This window comes from Mobula birostris, chromosome 16 (genome assembly GCF_030028105.1).
Source record: "Mobula birostris isolate sMobBir1 chromosome 16, sMobBir1.hap1, whole genome shotgun sequence".
NCBI lineage: Eukaryota > Metazoa > Chordata > Chondrichthyes > Myliobatiformes > Myliobatidae > Mobula > Mobula birostris.
The window spans coordinates 3,941,557-3,966,411 of NC_092385.1; the positions used below are offsets into that span (position 1 = coordinate 3,941,557).

The following is a 24,855-nucleotide window of genomic DNA, read 5'->3' on the forward strand; positions in this document are numbered from 1 at the left end:
AGGCCTACACAGAGTAGATATGGTAAGGATTTTTTTTTTTAAATGGGGGGGGGGGAAGAAGAGAAGTCTAGGACAAGATGGCACAGCCTCAGGATAGAGGGGCATCTATTTTAAAAGGAGATGTGGAGAAATTTCTTTAGCCAGATGGTTTGTTACCACAGGCAGCTGTGGAGGCCAGGTTGTTGAGTATATTTAAGGCGGAGATTGATAGGTTCTTGACTGGCCATGGCATCAAAGGTTATGGGGAGAAGTCTGGGGAGTGGGGTTGAGCAAGGGAAAAGGATCAGCCATGATTGAATGATGCAGCAGACTCGGTGGGCCAGATGGCCTAATTCTGCTCCTAGGTCTTATAGTCTTCAGATAATCAACAGCCTCTTGAATTGGAATTGTTCTATTAATGTCACAAGTAGAAAGAAAGCTCATTTTGCATACCATGCATACGATTAAATCATTACAGTGCATCGAGACTGTTTACGGTAAAACAACAACACAGAATAACGTGCAAGGTATAGAGAAAGTGAAGTGCAGGTAAACAATAAGCAGCAAGATCATAGCGAAACAGGCCTCATTATGAAAAGAGTCTGACAAAAGTGGGATAGAAGCTGTCTTTACCACGGAGGTATATGCTTTTAGGCTTTCGTATCTTATGCCCGATTTTTTTTTGGGGGGGGGGCGGGAAGGAGTGGTGAAAGAGATACTCCAGTTATTGACTGAGCCTCCAGATTCAGCAGCATTTTAAGAGTGGCCCTGTGACCCTCTTCGTAACTGTGAGAAGCGGTTTTCACACTGACATATCACACCAGGTTGAGTTCAGGCGGCTTCCTGACCCATATGTTTAGTTGGAATTTTGCAGTGACCAATCCCTACTTTCTATCTGCTGTTTCATACTTGAAGACCCGGTTGCTAACCCAGTTACATCACTCTACCACCACAAGGGTTCTTGTGTGTTTAGCCAGTCTTCTAAATATTAGCCAGCTCTGACATCACTCAAGATAGCCATTCAGACGGAGGTGAAGTGATACGTTTTTCACTCCCAGCAGACGGTGCATTTTTCATAATTTCTCCCCATGAGGGTTGTGAAGCTTAGTCACTGAGTACCGTCAAGATAGGAAGTGATAGATATTTACAATACGGAAGTAATGAACAGACATACTGAGAGAGGTGAGGCCTTTCTCCTCAGGATAGGGGGTCCTAAAACTGGAGGTCATACTTTAAGGTGCGAAGGGGATGGTTTAAAGAGGATCAGAGGTGAAATATTTACCTTTCACAGGTGATGGGTATATGAAGCGAGCTGCACGAGGAAGTGGAAGACAGGATTAACCTATGAGGAATGTTTGATAACTGAGCCTACATTCACTGGAGTTTAGAAGAATAAGGAGGGGATTGCATTGAAACCTACTGAATATTAAAAGGCCTAGATCGAGTGGATGTGGAGAGGGTATTTCCCTTGTGTGGTAGTCTAAGACCAGGGGCACAGCCTCTGAATACAAGGATGCCCCTTTAGTACAGAAATAAGGAGTTACTTTAGACAGAGGGTGGTGAATTGTGTAATTCATTGCCACAGGCAGCTGTGGAGGCCAAGTCACTAAGCATATTTAAAGTGGAGGTTGATAGGTTTTTGATTATTAAGGGTGTCAAAGGTTATGGGGAAAAAGGTAGAAGAATGGGGCTGAGAAAGTTAATAAATCAGCCATGATGGAATGTTAGAGCAGACTCATTGGACCAAAATGGTCTAAGTCTGCAGCTATGGTACAATTCCAATGTTTAAAAGATATTTGGACGGGTACATGAGGATACAGGTAAATGCGACCAGTTCAAGTTGGCATTGCAGTTGGTAAAGGAGTTCGTTTGAAGGGCCCGTTTCTGTGCTTATAACTATGATTATTTGTGCAGGAAAGTGTCAGTGATGTACAGTGCTCAGCTGTGATCTCATGGGGTAACAGAGCAGTTAGTCAGGGCAGAATGTCAATTCCTGTTTTTATTTCTGATGTGATTCAGATATTGGCAGGTGGTGACAGTAAATGATAAAAGAAAGAATGGCAAGATCGAAGGCAGGGAAAATGACAAGTGCTCAAGTCACCTGTAGTTAAACTTACACTGATAATCACCAAACACAACAGTCCAAAATGCTACCCCTCATCTCCCTCCATGTTAAATCAGAATCTATTAACCGGGATTTGCCACTTTTCACAAGACAACCATGAAAGAAAACTCAGCAGGCAGGCACCTTCCGATATGCTATACAACAGCATCAGTCGAGGAGAAAATTACAACCAGTCTCAGCACTTTTGGCTACATCTCACAAGTTACGAAAATACAATCAGCCAGTCTGTGGGCAACTATAGGAGGGCTACAACTAGTTTCAATGCTGCAGGCGAGGGAGTAATCAGTCACAGAGCAAAGAAACTGGCCCTTCAGCTCAAATGACCCATGCCCATCCAAGTTAGTCCGAATGTCCATGTTTGACTGGTATCGCTCTAAACCAGTGTTTCCCAACTTAGGGGTCCATGGCATAAAAGAGGTTGGGAACCCTGTTCTAAACTGTTTCTATTCATGTACCTATCCAAGTACCTTTCAAATGCTGTTAATGTATCTGCTTCAAACACTTTCCCTGGCAGCTCGTTCCACATACTGACCACCCCCGGGTGGAAAAAGCTTCCCATCAGATGCTCTAGCTCTCGATTCCCCAACCTTGGGAAAAAGACTGTGCATTCACCCCATCAATGTCCCTCAGTTTTATATACACTCAGGTTCATCCCTCAATCTCATACCTTTAAGATAGGGGTTCCCTACCATTACCCAACAACTTTCCCAGTGTACCTCCTCAGGGATCTGGAGCCAAAAACCACCACACTAGAGGAACTCAGCTCAGACAGGATCCGTGGAAGCAGGGAATGGTCGAAGTTTCACGTGGAAACCCTGCACCATTCTTTTTGCCTCCACAGATGCTGCCTGACCACAGCTTGCTTCCTTTTCACTGACTACATGCTTGCAAATTCCATCAGCAACAAAACCCACAGCCATTTATCCCACAGTCGAGATTTAGCCTCCACAAACCCACTCCACTGTTTTCAAAATTTATATGATGAGTGATGCTTTTTCAATTTTGTATGGAAAATGGATCCTCGGGAATTCCTGACTAACACACTCAAGATGCCTGGGGAGCTCAGCAGGTCTCAGGCAGCACCTGAGGAAATTAATCAAAGTCCAACATTTCAGATAGAGACCCTTCTTCAGGACTGGACGGGGGTGGGGGAGAAAAGAAGCCAGAATAAGGAGTGAGGGGAAGGGAAGTTGTACAACTTGGTAGGTGATAAGTGAGGGGGGAGGTGAATGAAGTAAGAAGCTGAGAGGTGGGGGATAGGTAGTAAAGGGCTGGAGAAGAAGGGAACTGATAGGAAAGGAGAGTGGATCATGGGAGAAAGGGAAGAAGGGGAATCAGAGGGAGGTAAGAGGCAGAAGAGAAGGGGTAAGAGGGGAACCTGGATGGGAACTGGAACAATAGGAGAGGGACTGGGGAGAAATTGCCAGAAGTTACAGGAATCAACGTTCAAGCTGTCAGGTTGGTGGCTACCCAGTCGGAATATGGTGTTGCTGCTCCAATCTGAGAATGGCCTCATCGTGGCAGCAGAGGCCATGGATCAGCATGTTGGAATGAGAGTAGAACTAAATGGGGGCCACCAGGAAATCCCATCCCACGAACTCCTGGCATTTTAGATGATAAAACTGGTATTTGGAGGATCGAATCAGATTCACTCATGTATAGGAGGACTGGAATGCGGGAGGGAGCCTGAGCACCTGGAGAAAACCCACGTCGTCACGGGGAGAGACTCCTTACCAACAGTGGCAGGAATTAAACCCCGATCTTACAGCTGGTGCTGTAAAGCTTTGCCCTAACTGTAAAACTACCGTGCTCCTACACGAGTGAGAATGAATCATTTACCTCTGTCCTCTGACTGGAGTCTCTTCCAGATTCAATGAAGTTTCTTCTTCATCATTGGTTTTTAACTGGAATAAAAAAAAAGTTTAATTTATGAAGCCAAATGCAGCTCCAACAATTACATATTAACTTCGCCCAATGTCCAAGTTCAAGACAAGTAAAAAAACACATCAATTATTTAAATGATTTAACACTTCTCAACAGTAGTGGAACAGATGCTGGATATCTTGAGCAACACATAAAATGCTGAAGGAACTCAGCAGATTAGGCAGCATCTATGGAGAGGAATAAACATTCTACGTTTTGGGTTAACACCCTTCATCAGGATTGGCTGATGATTGGCTGATATGGCCATTCCCGATGACGAGTCTTGGTCCAAAATGTTGACTGTTTACTCCCCTCCGTAGATGCTGCCTGACTTAGAATAAAGATTACAGCACAGTACATCGGCCCCAGATGTTGTGTTGACTTTTAACCTACTTTAAGATCAGTCTAACCTTCCCTCCATTTTTCAATCATCCATGTTCCTATCTAAGAATATCTTCAATGCCCGTAATGGATCTGCCTCTGCCACCATCCTTGGCAGGGTGTTCCATGCACCCACCACTCTAAAGAACTGACTTTTGGCACCCTCCCTATACTTTCCTCCACTCACCTTAAAACTATGCCCCATTGTATTAGTCATTTCAACCTTGGGAAAAAGGCTTCTGGCTGTCCACTCGATCAAAGCCTCTAATCATCTTGTCCACCTCGATATCTAGGCAGCATCCTGGTAAACCTCCTCTATACCCTCTCTAAGCACTTTGAGTCCCTCTATCATTTTGTGTAGGTTAGAATACTTGCACACAATTTTTCTGGACTGGAAAGGAGTATATTGCCCCAAAAGCACTGATCAGAATGGAGGGTGTCTCAATGGCAGAGTTTTATAGATGTACGATTGAGATTATATATATACACCAGGCTGTGATGCAGTCAGTATCGAAACACCAGTGCCTTGCCAAAAAAAAACACATACAGAAAGTAGTGGATATAGCCGAATTCATCACAAGCAAAGCCCTTCCCACCATCACAGAGTGCTGTTGCAGGAAAGCAGCATCAAGGACCCTTGTCGTTGGTGGAAACGTACAGAATTCACAACCACCAACATTGGGTTGGGTTTACTTTAAGAGGCTGTTCTGACATGATAATGCAATTATATTAAAGACCTTTATCACACTTTGTTTTGCTATGGATTTTCTTAAACACAAAACGCTCCTGCCTTTTTATTTGCCCCACCATTGAACTGTTCCCACAACCAATGGACTCACTTTCAAAGACTTTTTAATATCATGTTCTTGATTTTATTGCTGATTTATTCTCACTTCCTTCTTGAATTTGCGCAGTTAGTGGTCTTTTACACACTGGTTGAATGCCCACGAAGGCGTGGTCTTTCATTGGCTCTGTCATGGTTTTCCTATTATGAGTTTATTGAGTATGCCCACAAGAAAATGAATTTCCAGTTTGTATATAGTCCATACATATACTTTGATAATAAACTTTAAACTTGTTTTCATAGTCGGTCCACAAAAAGCAGGTCAGACAAAAGGGAGGCAATCACAGGTTTGACAGTGAAGTGACACATCATTCATTGAAGAGAACTAAACTGCATTAATACTACACACGCTTTAGGATAACACAAAGCACTTCACAGCCAATGCAAGAGCCTTAGATAACACTCTTCGCTAAGAGTGCTCCATTTCACAAGTGAGACCCTAGATCACCTGAAACCACAACCATCACAGTGGTCAATAATGCCCTTTGCCTTCGACCAGGTATTAGAGAGATAATGGGAGGTGGGGACATTTCAGTCCCAAAATATTATGGTTTTAAAGTTACAGTCAACAAAAAAAAAAAAACTTTGATCGGAGTATTCCTTTTGCCAATTTGCCTGCTATAGTAGTCTAAACCAAGAGCAGGTACTCTACAAAGGCCACGAGAATGATCTTAGCCGACTCTCAGCTGGACAGTAAACAGAGCAGCTGTTTCGAATTTGCACTGGCAACCTGAAAAGTTGGACAATTCAAATTTAGATCTTAAGGAACTGAAGTCTATGTCACTTTGAAGTTTTTAAAGAGGTAACTTGCAATCTCATACATTTAACTGTGAAGACTAGTTTGCAATTCAAGCACTAGTTTCTAATGGGTTGCATAGCTCCTCACTGGTAGGCCAGCCTCGGAATATGCAAAGTTCGAGAGCATTTTGTTTATATCCAGAATTTTGAAACATTTCATACAGAAATAAACCCACCAAAAGACCCCCCCCATCCTCACCTCCATCTCCAATTGTTGAATACCACTCTCCTTTTGTCAGTTTGCCTGACAACTGGCACTAGAAAATCACCAAACATGTCTTTTAAAGCCACCCATCTTCAGTGTCCATCACAAGTCCCACTCCACGACTACCAACTTTGTTACTTCTTGGCAACCTTCCAGGCCAAACTAGATCCCTTGACAACTTCGTGTTATATCAGCATTACCTCTCACTTTATTGCTGTAGAAAGTGTGTCTCAGCTTGCCAGCTGCTGAAACCCTCACCGTTATCTCACCACTCACTTCTGGCTCCCACCTGAAACCCACTCAGCTCTTCAACCCGTCGTGTTACACAGTCAGAGCAATCAGACTCACCCAGCCAACGCTGAGCACCAGAGAGCTCAAGTTATGAGTATGTTCATTAAAAACTTGTGCAATGAGTACTATAAACTGTAATGATTTTAAGCCCCAAAATGCCCTCAGACTGTATTTACCTCGAAAATAAAACCCAGGCCTTGCTTGAAGATTCACAAACTGTTTTACAATCCCTGTTTTCATATTGAAGCCACAGGCTTATTAAAGTATTGTGACAGTTTACTCATTAATCTCTCTGCTTTCACATCCTAGTCAAGTTCATTTTTATCACAGGCCCCTTCATGTCATGGTGTGCCTTCCGGAGTAAAGCTGATGCTGACCACCGTGCCTCTGCTCTGGATATTATCTCGCTCTGCCCCACCAGCGGAAGCCTGGCTCACACCGAGGTGTCGTTACCACATCAGGATAAGAGGAACGAACATTCTTACCGCCACCCTCCCCACAATTTGAACCTTTTCCCCAAACAATTGTATAGACCTCCTTAACCATATTATTAGAAACAATTAAATAGTGTTTTTGAAGATGCCAAGGTGAACCAGAGTAATATGCTAAATAACAGCATCAAGGTAGAGATCAAGTGGGTGCAGGGAGGGGCTCACAGAGGGTGACACAAATACGCTTTGTGTTTACTGTTAACAAAACAGTCAATGCAACTGTGGAAGAGAACCAGGATTTTCAGACATCTATTGAATGAACGAGTGTAAATAGCTTCAAGATCCATATTCTGGAGATACATGGTAGTGTAGTGGTTAGCACAATGCTTTACAGTACAGGCGATCAGGGTGTGGTTTCTGCTGCTCTCCGTAAGTTTGTCCGTTCTCCCTGTGGCTGCATAGGTTTCCTCCGGGTGCTCTGGTTTATTCCCACAGTCCAAAGATGTAACGGCTGGTACGTTAGTTGGACATTGTAAATTGTCCCAATTAGGCTAGGGTTAAACCAGGTGATTACTTGGCAGCACGGCTTGAGGGACCTATTCCATGCTGTATCTCAATAAACAAACACACCAACATTCTTCCCCTCTGGACAACTACACCAGTTAATGTGGAACCTAATGACAGCTCACCTTCTAATACCACTGATTAAAAGAATACTATCACTATTCTGTATGAGAACTGGCCAGTTTTATCAAGCCGAAATGAAAGGTGGAATACAGGTACGGTATTGCAAATGAACATCAGGACAATGGGATGAGATTGTAACTCTTGTACTTCTAAGGACACTCAAATCAATGGTTAGAGTGCGATGAAAAGCAGCCAAACACAAAAAAAGTCAAGCAACACACATCAAAGTTGCTGATGAACACAGCAGGCCAGGCAGCATCTCTAGGAAGAGGTACAGTCAACGTTTCGGGCCGAGACCCTTTGTCAGGACTAACTGAAAGAAGAGATAGTAAGAGATTTGAAAGTAGGAGGGGGAGGTGGAGATCCGAAATGATAGGAGAAGACAGGAGGGGGAGGGATGGAGCCAAGAGCTGGACAGGTGATTGGCAAAAGGGATACGAGAGGATCATGGGACAGGAGGCCCAGGGAGAAGGAAAAGGGGGGGGGGGGGGGGAAGAACCCAGAGGATGGGCAAGGGGTATAGTCAGAGGGAGAAAAAGGAGAGAGAGAGAAAGAATGTGTGTATATAAATAAATAAATAATGGATGGGGTACGAGGGGGAGGTGGGGCATTAGCGGAAGTTTGAGAAGTCAATGTTCATGCCATCAGGTTGGAGGCTACCCAGACAGAATATAAAGTGTTGTTCCTCCAACCTGAGTGTGGCTTCATCTTTACAGTAGAGGAGGCCGTGGATAGACATATCAGAATGGGAATGGGATGTGGAATTAAAATGTGTGGCCACTGGGAGATCCTGCTTTCTCTGGCGGACAGAGCGTAGGTGTTCAGCAAAATGATCTCCCAGTCTGCGTCGGGTCTCGCCAATATATAGAAGGCCGCATTGGGAGCACCGGACGCAGTTTATCACCCCAGCCGACTCACACATGAAGTGTCATTTTACATTGAGTCGAGCAGGGCCTCAGAAAGACAGTGTCCATCATTAAGGACCCCCATCACCCAGGACATGCCCTCTTCTCATTGTTACTGTCAGGAAGGAGGTACAGAAGCCTGAAGGCACACATTCAGTGATTCAGGAACACCTTCCCCTCTGTCACCTGATGTCTAAATGGAAATTGAACCCACGAACAGTACCTCTCATTCATTATTTCTGTTTTTGACACAGACACACACACTCTTAATTGATTTACTTATTGTTTCTTCTATTTTCATTGCACTGCTGTTGCCAAGTTAACAAATTTCATGACCAATGGCGGTGATATTAAACAATTCTGATTCCTTATTTTTCAGATGTAAATCAAAACTAGTGAAATGCATTATGACCCATAGATTTGTTGGTAATTAAATGACGCCTCCCATATGTGTCGCTATGCATCCAAAGCCAACACAGCATGCCCATGACTCACTGACCCCAATCTGTATGCCATTGAAAACATAGGAGAAAGCCCATGCAGTCACAGAGAGAACGTACCAACACTTTACTATGGTGGGAACTGAATGTGCGGTGGGATTTTCCGATCATTGGCACTGCAAAGTGTTCTGCTAGCCACAATACTACCATACCATCCTCGGCACTGGCACTGATGCTGGTGCCTAATGCTCACAGAAAGTACAGGGATGGCAAGGACAAAAGAGCAACTAAAATTCCAAAGGGCATAAAGAAATATTGGCAAGTAAATTTAAAACTCAAGGTGTTTTATAAATGCACAAGTGACAAGAGGGTATATATTAATTAAATGAAACCGATAAATGTTAATAGACAATGACCTGGCTATTGATCTCAATGAATCTTACACTTGCCTTCACAGACACAATTCGTTGCCCATTTTGCATCCAACCTGCCACTGTCTTTTGCATCTCATAAGCGAATCCGAGAGCTTTACACACTACTTGGTGTTCCCTCTCTCTAACTGCCTTTATTAACCTGTCAGCTCCATATAAATTAGATTCCAGCTCATTGTTAACTGGGGCAGTTGCTTATTTGGGACAACTCTTAAAGAACAAAAACTATCTAGAAAATAGCCAGGATTCCTTTCATTTACTTGGGACACTAATTAAAACAGAAGACTGTTCCCAAACAGTTTCGAACTAGCATCAGTTACATGAACTTGTGTAACCTTTAGACACTGTACCGTGCTTACAGAGAACAGTTTTTTTTTAAAGTTGCATGTTTTTGTGTTCAAAAAGCAGCGATTTGTCACTGACAGCTGGCAAGAAATAAACAGACAACTCAGAGCTGTTTTGCTCTCTGTAGTTTCAAGTGTTCAGGCTTGGAGATGCCAGAAACAGCTGGAAGTGTAAATACAGATTTCACTACTTAAAGTTCTTCATAGTTCTGAAGTTAGTGAAGATGGCAACAATTATTGTGAGTGTTACAATGAAAAAGATTTGGAGGATGAAATAATTGAAAACATTGTATAAAGGTAGTCCATTATCCATACTGGGTGTCTGCATTGATTTTATTCATTTACAGCCAAACAGAATATGGCAGCATACACTGGATGAATTCCTCCATCAATAACTATTGTGAACTACACAGTTTTATAGTACTAGCAGTATTGGTAATGTTCTAATTTGTTCTGCATTTCATTTAAATACACAACTTGTTACTCAATTAAATAGTTTGTCTTTTTTAATACCTCAAACTATTTCAATGAAACTTTGGTTAATTGAGGCAGCCGCTTAATTGGGCCAAAATGCATTGGTCCGTTATGTCCTCATTAACCAGAATCCACACTTTAGGACCATAGTTCAAAAAAAGCTCACCTGCCAATTTTTTTTTTTTTTTTTTTGAGGGAGATTGTTTAAGTTTAAGAGACCAATGAAAGAACACCTGAGAGCTTGAGCAGGATTATAAAACAAAAACAATTCTGTGATGTACTATGGTTCCAAACAATTAAGAGTTTTAAAAATAAGTAACAGAACTTTAAAATCAATTCTAAAAGATACAGGGAGCCAATGCAGAGCAGCCAGGATGGGAGTGATATGTGCCCTCATCCTGGTTTTGGTTAAAAGTCTAGCAGCGGCATTCTGAATGAGTTGAAGTTTGTCAATAGGTTGCTTTGGAAGGTCACTAAAAAGTACATTGCAGTAATCTTGCCTATTCGATATTTTCCATTGCTGTCTGTAAGGAGTTTGTACATTCTCCGTGACGGTGTGCGTTTCCTCCAGCTGCTCTGGTTTCCTCCCATGTAGGTTATCTAGTCACTATAAATTGTCCCATGATTGGGCTAGGATTAAATCGGGGGATTGCTGAGTGGTGTGGCTCGAAGGGCCTATTCCTCACTGTATCTCAATAAATAAAACAGCATCTATACGATATCACAGACTTGGACAGTAAATACTAGACGACCAAAGCACAAGCTACTTCCGCATGTTTTAATGTTAAATTTAGTTCGAATATGCTGTTAAATACTTCAGACAGTTTTGCCACCTTCAGGATTTTGTGCAAATGAAAATCATCGAGTAATTATTGTCCAGGAAAACAAGGATGGGATTCAGGGAAGCTACTGATCCTGTATATCTGAAATTAAAAGGCAAAGGTAAAGGGAAATGCTGGCAACACTCAAACCAGACAGCAATGTGAATTCTCAATTCTGAGTATCACATTCCTACTGTATCACAGTAGGAAGCAACAAGATTCATTTTGGGCTAATTCTCACAAATGGCAATCGATGGACGTCTTCAGCAAGAGAACCAGATTTAATATCACTGGCATACAGTACTGTGCAAAAGTTTTAGGCACATATTTTGCACAGTACTGTAGTTATTTTATGTATTGCACTATACTGCTGTGGAAAAAAATCATGACATATGTGAGTCATGATAAACCTGTTTCTGATACAGGTCTTTACTGTGGACTGAAAGTAGGAAGGGGGCAGAGAGAGGGGAATCGTGGTTGGGAAAAGTAGATGGGAGAGGGGAGGGAATGGGAAACACCAGAGAGACATTCTATAATGACCAATAAACCAATTGTTTGGAATCAAATGACCTTGCCTGGAGTCTCAGGACTGGGTGTACCTGCACCTACACCCGCTCCCTCCTACCCTGGCACAATTCCTCTGCCACCTCACACCCCTCCCGCTGAACTCCACCCTCACCGTTCCCAACGTCCTTTACTCCCGCCAGATTTACAAACGTGCTCTCTGCTCCAGATTGACAAATATAGTACTGTGCAAAAGTCCCTAGTGCACAGGGCTTCATTGCCATTCAGAAAACTGATGGTAGAGAGGAAGAAGCTGCTCCTGAAACATTAAGTGTGTGCCTTTAGGTTCCTGTGCCTCCTCGTTGATGGTAGCAATGAGAAGAGGACACGTCCTGGACGATGGGGGGTCCTTAATGACGATTGCTGCCTTTTTGACACATTGGCATGGCAACTATAACACCACTGCAGAATTTCACAAAAACATTAACATTGTGGGGCTGGAGGGGGCACCACTGAGCTCCAAGTTACCTGGACTAGTTACCATTACTATGCATACAAAAGACCGAAGCTGTGTAGCTTGTGGGAGTGACCAACTGTCAACTCTTCAAACCGTTCCCTTCATCTACAATGTACAAATCAGGAATGCACTGGGAACTCTGAACACTTCCCTGGAAAACAGCATCAGCAACATTCATGCAGTTCGAAATTCAAAACAATACAACCTGCTTAATCAGGACACCACTCCTATGAAGTGTACACACAACCTACAAGCAGCAACACTTCAGCTTGCCAGAACTGCATCATCCTGGTTTAAAACAGGAATCAGGATAGGAATGGAACAGCGGGATACTGGCCCAACACAGGCAAATGGCTGGCTTAGATAAAGAGAAAGAATTAAGAGCTCTGATAAAGGGTCTCAGCTCAACACATCGGCTGTTTATTCCTCTCCATAGATACTGCCTGACCTGCTGAGTTCCTCCAGCGTTTTGTGTGTTGAAGAGTACGTTCCCCCCGTGACCGTGGGGGTTTCCTCCCACAGTCCAAAGACGAACCAGTTGGGCATGGTAAATTGTCCTGCCATTAGACCAGAGTTAAATCGGGGATTGCTGGGCAGCATGGCTCAAAGGACCAGAACGGCCTACTCTGAGCTGTATCTCAATAAGTAAGCATTATTTGTTGCATGTACATCAAAACATACAGCAAAATGCATAGTTTGTGTCAGGGATTGACACAGTCCAAGGATGTGCTGGGGGCAGTCCGCAAGTGTCATCATGCTTCTGGCCCCAACCTAGCATGCTCACAACTTACTAACCGTAACCTAACAGGTCTTTGGATTACGGGAGGAAACCAGAGCACCCAAGAGAAAAGCTACACAGTCACGGGGAGAAGGTACAAACTCCTTACACACAGTGGTGGGAATTGAACCTAGACTCCAGCACTGTAAGGCTTATGCTAACCGCTGCTACTGGGTCGCCAATGACAGGTGTCAGTTAGTATGGACGAGTTGGCCATTTCCATACTGTGTACCATTAACCACGTGTTCAACCACTCCTTCCAAAGTGCACATATTCAGACAAATAAATCACTGCTCTGCAATTGTCACCAAGTCAAAACACATTTTTAACTTCTTGCTTAATATTACTGCTCAGCATCTTCATGATGCTCATGTAATTAGGAATTGGTTTTTAATACATGAGGACCTCTCCCACCTTTCCCGTACGGAAAAAACACGCGAAGTCTGGCTGGCAGGCCTGACTGCAGCTAAGAAGATTGTAGTCCAGTGTTGGAAACCTCCCCATGATATTTCAAATACTCACTGACTTCAGAGCTTTTTGGACATTTCCTACCTGGAACTTTCATCAGCAACAGTAAATGATGCACGACCAAACACAATCTTAATGTGGACAAATTTGATATCTAACTTAAAAGATCTTTTGTTAAAATTGGAATGCTTGGTCTGTGTATGCACTACTATTCAGTTGGTTGGTGGAGGGGAGAGGGATGGGGGAAGAAAGGGGTGGAGGGCGGATGGTGATGAAGGTTGGGGGGTGGCTGGGTTAAACAGTCAAAATGTAATTGGCAATTGGTTGTATTGAATGTAATTTGTTGGTGTTGCAATAAAAAAAAAGTATAAATAAATAAATAAAAATAAAATAAATGAGGACCTGAATTATAATGAAAAGGTGAATAAGTCAGGACTTTTTTTTTAACCCCCTCTGGATTGTAGGAGAATGAGAGATTTGACAGAGGTTTACAAAATTATGAGCGATGTAGATAGGGTAAATACAAGCAGGCTTTTTTCACCGAGGTTGGGCGAGACTAGAACTAGAGGTCATGGGTTAAGAATGAAAGGCGAAGTGTTTAGGGAAACAGGAGGAGGAACTTCTTTTTTTAAAAAAACTCTCAGAACGCGGTGAGAGTGTGGAATTTGCTACCAGCAAAAGTGATGGATGCAACTTCAACTGCATCATTTAAGAGAAGTTTGGATAGGTACATGGACTGTTTGTCCCACTCCCATTAGGGAGGAGGCTGCAGAGCATCCATGCCACGACCAAACTCAGTTACTTTCTCTGAGCAGCAAGGCCGATCAACATCTCCACCCACTAACCCACCCCTCCACACCACCCACCGATACTTTTCCTGCTAGCATCACCTTATGTAAATACTCCTCAGCCTACAAGCATCACCTACAAATTGCAGGTGGACAACGCTCCTGTGCACATCAACAGTGCTGAGGTTGACAGCTTCAGGTTCCCAGAAGTAAACACCAGCCTGTCTTGGTCCACACCCGACTCTTCGGGACTTCATGGCAAGATACGGAAGTAGATTCCCAGGCCTCTCTTCCGCACAGTTACTGCTGCTGCCCAGGTTGGGAATCGGGTGGGTTTGAACTCAGGACCAGCTGCCTTGAAGACCGGTGCTGATCCCACTACACCACCAGCCGGCCTGACATATATGTACTTTGATAAGAAGTTTATTTTGAACTTTGTACATTCTTTCTTCTCTCATCAGGCAGAAAACACTAAAGTGGGAAAGCACTCACAGAAACATAGAAAATGGGTGCAGGAGTAGGCCACTTGGCCCTTCGAGCCTGCACCGCCATTCAGTACGATCATCGCTGATCATCCAACTCAGAACCCTGTACCTGCCTTCTCTCCATACCCCCTGATCCCTGTAGCCACAAGGGCCATATCTAACTCCCTCTTAAATATAGCCAATGAACTGGCCTCAACTGTTTCCTGTGGCATAGAATTTCACAGATTCTTTCAAGCTGAAAGAAAGCTTCTAATCCGCTGTTATAATACTGAACGGTTCCCCAGTTTTCTAAGTTAGACCCTTAGGCTCGCAATCTACCTATGATCTTGCACGTTATTGTCCATCTGCACAGCATGCTCTGTAGCTGTTACACTTTATTTTGCATGATTATTATTTTACCTTGTTTTGCAGTACTGTGCAAAAGTCTCAGGCACATATGTATAGCTAAGGTGCTCAAGTCTTTTGCTCAGTATCGTATTTTTTGTCAATGTGGAGTGGAGAGTGAGTTTGTAAATCTGGTGGGAGCAAAGCAAGTTGGGAATGGCAGGGGTGGAGTGCTGCAGGAGGGATGAGGGACAGGTGGCACAGACGGCATGCTAGTGCCAGGGGCACGGAGCGGCGCAGGTGCAGACACACCCAGCCCTGAGACACCAGGCAAGGTCATTTGATTCCAAACAATTGGTTTATTCGTCATTACAGAACATCTCTCTGGTGCTTCCTTCTCCCTTCCCCCATTCCCAAACCGATTCCTGGCTCCCTACCCCTTCCCACTATTAGTCCACCAGATAACCATATCAGAATCAAGTTTATCATCACTCACATATGTCATGAGATTTGTTTTATTGTGGCAGCAGTACAGCGCAATACATGAAATTACTACGGTGCTGCGTAAAAGTCTCAGGCACCCTAGCCATATATAGGTGCCGGAGAGTTTTGCACAGTACTGTACGCCAGTGCCTTGCGTAAATGAAGTTCAAAGTTCAGAGTAAATTTATTATCAAAGTACATGTATGTCACCATATACAGCCCTGAGATTTGTTTCCTCAAGGGTGCAGTCAATAAGAGACTGCACCCAGCATGGTGGGCGAACAACTGATGAGCAGGGTCTCGGCCTGCAACATCGACTGTATATCTTTTCAATAGATGCTGCTTGACTGGATAAATTCCTCCAGCATTGTGTTGCTCTAGTTATATTCAGTTGGCCACACATTGGTTACACCAATTGCATGCCTGATACCATCACCAGCAAAGAAACCAGCCTCCCCTCCGTGAACTGTCTACACTTCTCGCTGCCTCAGTAAAGCAGCCAGCCTAATCAAAGATCCCAGTCACCCTAAGCATTCCCTCTTCTCCCCTGCCCCACCCTGACGATCAGGCAAAGAGTATAAAAGCCAGAAAGCACATTACTACCAGGCCCAGAGACAGCTTCTATCACTCTGTTATAAGACTATCAAAAGGTTCCATAGTGTGGCAAGATGGACTCGACCGCACAATCTACCTCATTGTGGCCTTGCATCTTATTGTCTGCACACAGTACACTGTAACTCTGTATTCTGCATTGCTTGTTTTACTTTGTAGTACTTCAGTACGCTGTGGAAATGAACTGGTCTTTATGAACAGTATGCAAGCTATGTTTTCCACATGATACAGGTGTCCCCCGCTTTTCGAACGTTCGCTTTACAAAACCTCGCTGTTACGAAAGACCTACATTAGTTACCTGTTTTCTCTAACAGAAGCTGTTTTCACTGTTACGAAAAAAGGCAGCGCACACCCCGAGCAGCCAAGCTCCTCCCCCGGAACTGCATTCTAGCTGGCATTGCTTAAACATGTCACTGTGAGCAGCTGTTAACAAGATGAGTTCTAAGGTATCAGAAAAGCCTAAAAGAGCTCGTAAGGGTGTTATACTTAGCGTAAAACTAGACATAACTAAGCGTTTCGATCATGGTGAACGAAGCAAGGACAAAGTGAGTTTGGCTTGTGGAAGTTGACGAAGATGATGTTGAAGAGGTTTTGGCATCCCATGACCAAAAACTGATAGATGAAGAGCTGATGCAATTGGAAGAGGAAAGGATAACAATTGAAACCGAGTGTAGTAGCAAACGAACCGAAAGTAAAGTAGTCCAGGAACTGAACATGAAGCAACTGCGTGAGATTTTCGCTGCAATTATTGCAGAAAAATACAACTTTAATTTTGAAAGGGTACGTCGGTTTAGGGCATATTTGCAGGATGGTTTGAGTACTTACAAAGAACTATATGAGAGAAAAATGCGCGAGGCTCAGCAGTCAAGCAAGCCTTCCACATCAGCCACAGCAGACGCCGAACCTCAACCTTCGACATCGAGACAGGCAGACATAGAAGATGACCTGCCTGTGCCCTGATGGAAACAGACGACGATGAGATGACACCCCAGTGTCCCACCACCCCAACCCCCGGGCCGCGGACCAATACATTGCTGCAGAGAATGCAGCGGTAGCCAGGACGCACCCGACACGTCTTTAAGAAAAAAACCCGAAATAAACAAGCTAATTAATTAGATGCCGCCTGGCACGTAAATGTCGGCCCAGACCAGAGGCGATGCAATATCGGTTCACTGCCTGGAGGTTGGGGACTACTGCACCACCCCAACCTCCGATGACTCAGCCTAACACACCATCATCAGTGTGCTCGGCGCTGACTTCCCAATTCCGGTGAGTGATACTACACTGTACATATATTATTTTTACTTTATATAGGCTGTGTATTTTTATGTGTTATTTGGTATGATTTGGCAGCTTCATAGCTTAAAAGTTACTGGAAAGAGTGTTTCTGCCGAGAGCACTTGCGTGAGATTTTCGCTATGGAGAACAGTGCGGCAATGATTGTAGAGAAGTATTTCTACTTTATATAGGCTGTGTATTTACCATATCATTCCTGCTTTTACTATATGTTACTGTTATTTGAGGTTTTGTGTGTTATTTGGCATGATTTGGTAGGTTATTTTTGGGCCTGCGAACGCTCACAAAATTTTCCCATATAAATAAATGGTAATTGCTTCTTCACTTTACGACATCTCGGCTTACGAACCGTTTCATAGGAACGGCCTACCTTCGGATGGCGAGGGAAACCTGGAATAATAAACCAATTTACCAGACTTCTAAAATCAACACTATTCTGAGCTTCATCACAGGAAGAAATTACCAGGAGACCAAAGAAAAGATTCAAGGACGAGTTAAAATAACTCAATGGTTCTAACTTGCAAGAATCTCTGGCCTATGATCAAGAGTCTTGCCATAAGACGTTGGAACAGAAGTAGGCCATTCGGTCCAGAGTCTGCTCTGCCATTCAATGGCTGATTTCTCCTCTCAACCCCATTCTTCCTGTAACCTTTGACACCCTTACTAATCAAGAACCTCACATATTCACCAGCCTCTGGCTAAAGAAAGTACCCTCATCTCTGTTCTAAAGGAATGTCCTATTCTGAGGCCATGTCCTCTGTTCCTAGACTCCCTCACTACAAGAAACATCCTCTCCATGTCCACTCAATCCACACCTTTCAATATTCAGTAGGTTTCAATGAGATCTCCCCCTTTCATTCTTCTGAAATCCAGCAATGACAGGCCCTGAGCCATCAAATGCTCATCATATATTAACCCTTTTATTCCCAGGATCATTCTTGTGAATCTTCTCTAGATCCTCTGATGCCAGAACATCCCTTCTTAGACATGGGGCCAGAAATTGCTTACAATACTCCAAATGCAGTCTGACCATTCCCTTCAGCTTCAGTCTGGGTGGTTATGTAAACTTTAGATCCATTTGGAAACACACAGTGGTTTGGTTAATCTGCAGGAATGCACCACCTCATCAACTATGCACTCATCCATAATCAACCTCATCAGACGCCTCATATCCCATAGAACCACAGTTGGAGCAAATGAATCCTCACTGAGGGTTAGCCTGAGAAGGAACAACCGAGGAGCTGGTGATTGTGCTGCGTGGGTTCAAGAACTTTAGTTACGGGGAGAGAGTGGATAGGCTGAGCGTGTTTTTCCTCGAAGTGATGAAGGCTGAGGGGTACACCAATGCCACACCCCCAAACAGTAGGGGTATCAAAAACAATTTAGCATCCATTTGCAGAGGGAGGTACAAAGGCCTTGTTGGTTAAAACTATGTGTACGATTGTGTTGAAGAGAGCTGTAATCAATAAACAGCAGTCTAACGTAGATGTTGCTATTGCCCAGGTAACTCAAGGGCGTGGAGAGCCAGAGAGATTGTATCTGCTATAATCATATTGTGGAAATAAGATAATTACAGTGGGACAATGGATCCATTCAATATCAAAGAATGTACACACTATACAACCTGAAATTCTTACTCTTTGTAGACATCCATGAAACAGAAGATAGCCCCAAAGAATGAATGACAGAAATGCTAGAAGTAAGGTCAAGAGCCTTAACTTAGGCAGGAGTTGATTCTGGCCATCTCTAACCTCTGTTGAGCAGAGCCCAGCATCGAGGACACCTTCAAAAAGATGGCATCCACCATTAAGGACCCCCATCACCCAGGACGTGCTCTCTTCTCACTGCTACCATCAGGGAAGTACTGAAGCCTGAAGACACACAATGTTTCAGGAACACCCTCCACCATTAGGTTTCTGAATGGAATGGACAATGAGCACACGTATCACCTCACCGCTTTTATTGTTCTATTTGCACTACTTTTTAAAAATATATTTCTTATTTAAATTTATTTTTATTATGTCTGCAATATACTGCTGCTGCAAAACAAAAAACTTCACAACACACACAAAATGCTGGTGGAGCTCAGCAGGTCAGGCAGCATCAATTGATATGAATATATACTCAATGTTTCAGGCCAAGACACTTCTTCAGTCCTGAAAGTTCAATTTATATATTCATTTCCATAGATGCTGCCTGACCTGCTGAGTTCCTCCAGCATTCTGTGTGTGTTATTTTGGATTTCCAGCATCTGGAGACTTTCTTGTGTTTAAAATTTCACAACATAGGCCAGTGATGTTAAACCTGATTCTGATACAAGAACACGTTTTAAAGAGGATATGAGGGCACAGATTTGACCAGGTCATTTAAGAAACTCTTAGATCAGAATCAACGTTAATTTCACACGTCATGAAATTGTTTTGTGACAGCAGTGCAGTGCAATGCAATGCATAATATTGGTTTATTGAGACACAGCAGAGAATAGGCCCCACTGCTGTGCAATCACCTCAATTATTCCCAGCATAATCACAGGACAAGTTACAATGACCAATTAACCCACCAAATGGTACGTCTTTGGACTGTGGGATGAAACTGGGGAGAATGTACAAACTCCTCACAGTGGGACAATGAGACACAGCAGAAGGAGAGAAAAATCAGTGAGTTAGCTTACATGGATTCATTATCCATTCAGAAATTTAATGGTGGAGGAGAAGAAGCTGTTCCTAAATTGACTGCAGGCTCCTGTTCCATCTCCTTGATGGCACCTCCTGCACGGTTCAGGTCCTTAATAGTGAATGCCCCATTCAGAACTTCCCTTTTTGAAGATGTCCTCAATGCTGGGGAGGCTACTGCTGATGGAGCTGAATGGAGTCATAACTTTTTCCAATGCTGTGCAGTGGCCTCTCCAAACCAGACAGTGTTGCCACCACAATGATACCAAACAGAAACACATTAGGGGCAGTTAAGAAACTCTTAGATAGATACATAGATCAGTACAGCACAGGACAGGACAAACCCTTCTTGCACACCTACTCTGAAGATCCATCTAACCCTTCCAACATGACCTTCAATTTTTCTTTCATAGAAGGTCATGTAGGAGGGCAGGGTGAGACTGATTTTAAGAGCAGGTTTGCAAAAAGATTGGCACAAAATTGCGAACCAAAAAGAGTCCGTACCATGTTATGTAACTGGACAGAAGAGGTTTAAAGGAATATGGGCAAATGCAGACGAGCAAAACTAGCTGAGGCTTAGAAAACTTAACTGAAACAGCGCTTCTTCCCTTCAGAAGAATATTTTAAAGAACTGTTTTAACTTTTTGTTGGATGGAATGGGATTGAAACAGATACCTCTGCAGGGCCGATGTCCCCCGAGCCAATGCAGTGAGGCACTGGAGTTTAGTGCATACGTGTCAAACGCTCCAGTATCACCAACACGGAAACACCACTCCTGTCATTCATTGCCTACCCCGGGCTGTGACAGGCACCGCTCCGAGCGCACGTTAACCACCTCGCCCCCAAGTTTAAAACAACATTGCTTGGCCAACTGGCTGTTTTGCAAAATGCACCAGAGGAAGTTTACATATTTTGCAGCGCAGTGAAACTTTTTTTGCAATTGAAACTACACAAGGTTACAGCGACATTCGGACGTCAAATGCAATTGCTTACGTTGACTCCGAGGTAGGCCAGGTGGTCCTCCAGACCGGGCTCCAGAGCCAGGAGGAAGGAGGAAGCCGCCGAGGGCCCGCCGTTGGCTAGCGTCACCTCAGCCGTGATCTTGGCCAAGTGGGTGCCCAAATCAATGGAGCGCCGGACCTCCTCGTTGACCAGGGAGTCGCCATCGACCGGCCGCAGCGAAGCCAAGAGGCCGCAAACCAAGATGGGGACGGAGAGGGGCGCCCTCATTTCACAGAGTGACCGATGGACTCGGATTCTCCCGAGCGGGTCGCCGCAGGCCGCCGCTCCAACGCGCCGACCCCGCCTCCATCCCCAACCAGCCAATTAACTGACGCGGCGTGGGGGTCCCGCGGAGATTGACATCTCGGGAAACCAATAGACCTGCGATCCAGCGCATAGTCCCCGCCCCGTCCTTTCGCAAGTCATCCAATCGACACACGACGCCCGCTCCGGTGAAGATAGCGTATTCAATGATCTGCCGCTCTGGCGTACGTTTCCCCTACGTCGGTTTACAATTCGTCCAATCGATACACGAAGCGGGGGTCCGGCGAAGATTGACATCTAGAGAAACCAATGAGCGACAGCTCCGCCCTACTATGAGGGGAACATGGCGTTTTTCAGCGGCGGGCTCAGGACCCTGCTCTTAGCAACGGCAAGCGGCCAGATCCTGCCTGTCATCACTTCTCTTTCGAAAGAAAAGCTTATTCCGTTCATGTATTATAAACAAGTTGATGCTATATTTATTACATAGTTTAAAAACTGTGGGATTTCTGCATAGGTAAAATTCAAAAACCCGAGACGTTAGCAAATCCTTACCCTGGAGACGTAGGTGCTCTTTCTCATTGGTTTCCAAAGATGTCAATCCTCAGAATCCCTCGCCGATTGGTTTATTTTTGACCAATCATTTAGTCTATCCACATCCTTTCTATCTGAGATGACCTTTCCCCCTATTTCGCTCTTAACACTGGCAAAGTGATATAGGGCATCCCCTTCTTTTTCTGATCGAAACCCGAATTAATGCTGAAGAAATAAGAATGTGGAGGTGGAAATATTCAATTCTGCTGCTGCCCATGGTCAGAAAGCCAAAACAAAATTCAGGACTGAGCCTGAAGATTGCTGGTAAGCCCAGTTCAGCTTCCAACAGCCAACTGTTTAAGGAAGGCCACATTTCCAAAGCCGGCAGACCTAATTCTAGAAGAAACATCAAAAGTATTTTTGTTGCCCAGTGCAAATTGTCACCAGAAGTAATAACCTCATAACATAAGCGCCTGCGAAGTCGAGTTTATTATCACACAAGTCCATGTATTGACAGGTGCAATGTAAAACTGCAGCATTACAGGCACAGAGCATCAGATAACTTAGCAATCTCAAGAAAAACATTTAAGCATTGGAATTATATCATTGTCACAGTTACTGGGGTACAGTGAAAATTTTGTCTTGCCTGCTTTTTATACAGAACAAATCACACAGTGCTTTGAGGTATTACAAGGGAAAGTAACGTGCAAATGCAGAATAAAATGTTGCGGCTAAAGAGAAAGTGCAGTGCGGGCAGACAGTAACGTGAAGGAGCATAATAAGGTTATACGAGAAAGAACACAATTAGAATTGAAAAAAAAGTTCATTGTAGTGCATAGTGATCAAAATGGTCCTGGTGAAGTCATAGAACACTACAGCAGAGAAGCAGGCCCTTTGGCCCATCTAGTCCATGCTGAACTATTATACTGCCTAGTCCCATCGATCCACACCCAGACCATAGCCCTCCCTACCCCTCCCATCCATGTGTTTATCTAAATTTCTCTTCAATGTTGAAATTAAACCCATATCCACCACTTGTGTTGGCATCTCATTACACACTCTCACCACCCTCTGAAGGTGTGCCCCCTCGGGTTCCCTTTAAATATTTCTCCTTTCACCCTTAAGCCATGGGCTCTAGTCGCACTCAACCTCAGTGGAAAAAGCCTATCTATAGCCCTCATAATTTTATGATGATAGGGGTTGTGCAGGTTAGTTGAAGGAAAGTAGAGCTCTTGAAACTATGGCAGCCTTCTATACCTCCTGCTCACTGGTAGCTGCAAGATACCTCAGATGCTGGAATCTGGAGTAATGCACAAGATAGTGACACATCTGTGGGGGGAAATGGACTGTTGACATTTTGGGATGAACCAATCAAGATGCAGGGTCTTAACTCAATGAACCATTTCCCTCCATAGAAGGAGCAATTTCATTGTCTGCCAGTTCATTCAATGAGATTCCACCTCCACATCTCTGGTTGTCGGCCCAGAGACTCACACACTTCCAGTCCTTGGCTAAATCACCAGGATAGGAAGCGTGAGACCAGAAGCTGAGGCCTGAAAGTGAACTCTGTGATTGCGCCTGTGCTGTGCTGTCATGTTCTATTTCCCATGACACTGGGGAATGGAGGGACAAAGGAATGTGGAGGGAGGGAGCGGCTGGATGAAGGAAGAGAATGAGCCAAAATCAGACAATGCAGGAATTGACCTGGGGATAAATGGCCACCTTGTAGAGGCATATTGTTAAATGAAGGGACCTAGATTTGAAAAATTACCCATTTCCCCTTTCGCAGACGCTGCCCTTAACCTGTGAGTATTTCCAACAGTTTTCAGTTTTTATTTCAGACTTCCCTTGCTCATAATATTCCTTATTTATAACAATATCAATATTTGCTCGAAACTAATCAACCCTCTCGCACTTTCTCGACTCTCACACAAACGAGTCAAGGGATTGCAAAGGCAAGAAGGTCCATATTAGACGATTATCGCTGTTGTTATGTGGAAAACAAGGTAGCCATTTTGCCCTCAGGGGCACACTAGAAAGAGCAGTGAGATGAATGACTGTCTTATCTGTTTCAAGCAATGGTGAAAGACAAGGGAATGTTGATCAGGACGGGAAGGAAAGACATCTTACTTGTACTCAGAAATCTCTAGTGTAGCTGGGTCTCTGCAGTGAACAGATGGTTATCTGTGTCCTTATATGAAAGACATCACTTCTGACACTAAACTCGACTGACACTGGAAGTTGCAAATATCTCCAAACTTTCTTATCTAACTCCAAAGCTCGTTGGTGATTATCTAAACTGTGTGCTAGTGAGCCTCATATCAAGAGCTTCACAGATAGTTTGGAGATAATTAGACTGAGAACATAAAATGTAGAACATTCAGCACAGTACAGGCCCTTTGGCCCACAATGCTGTGCGAACCTGTTAACCTATTCCAAGACCCTAACCCTCGTAACCCTTCCCTCCCACATAACCCTCCATTTTTCTACCATCCATCTGCCCATCTAAGAGCCTCTTAAATTCCCCTAATGTACCTGCCTGTACCACCACCACCCCATAGTGGTGTTCCAAGCACCCACTGCTCTCTGTGTGAAAAGCCTACATCCCCCATACTTACCTCCAATCACCTTAAAAAATATACCCCCTCGTATTAGACATTACTGCCTCGTGAAAAAAAAATCCTGTCGATCTCTAAGTGTCTCATGATCTTGTACACCTCTATCAAGTCACCTCTCTTCCTCCCTCGCTCCAAAGAGAAAATCCCTAGCTCACTCAACCTATCCTCATCAGACATGCTCACTAAACCAGGCAGCACCCTGGTAAATCTCCTCTGCACCCTCCGTAAAGCTTCCACATCCTTCCTATAGTGAGGAGACCAGAACTGAACACGATATTCCAAGTGTTTTATCGTGGGGGAAAGACAACTGGATTCTCCTTTCATTTCTCAAGAATGGTCTCTCCAAAGACTGGAGGGACTTTGTTCTCATTGAATGGGTATTTTAAGATTTCTTGGTAGATGTGACAACAATAAACTAATTATAAATACTAGAG

At 43.9% G+C, this 24,855-nt stretch overlaps 1 protein-coding gene across 1 annotated transcript in view; it reads right to left on the reverse strand.

Moving 5' to 3' along the window:
- The window catches only part of rpn1 (ribophorin I), a 41,245-nt gene extending 19,923 nt beyond the window's left edge, over nt 1–21,322 (reverse strand). Inside the window, exons 1-2 of the mRNA XM_072280238.1 lie at nt 21,000–21,322; nt 3,944–4,008 (exon numbers count right to left, since the gene is read on the reverse strand). Coding sequence (XP_072136339.1) covers nt 3,944–4,008; nt 21,000–21,236 — 302 coding nt within the window. The 5' untranslated portion in view covers nt 21,237–21,322. The remainder of the gene's footprint in view (nt 1–3,943; nt 4,009–20,999) is intronic.
- Nucleotides 21,323–24,855: the final 3,533 nt, after the last annotated feature.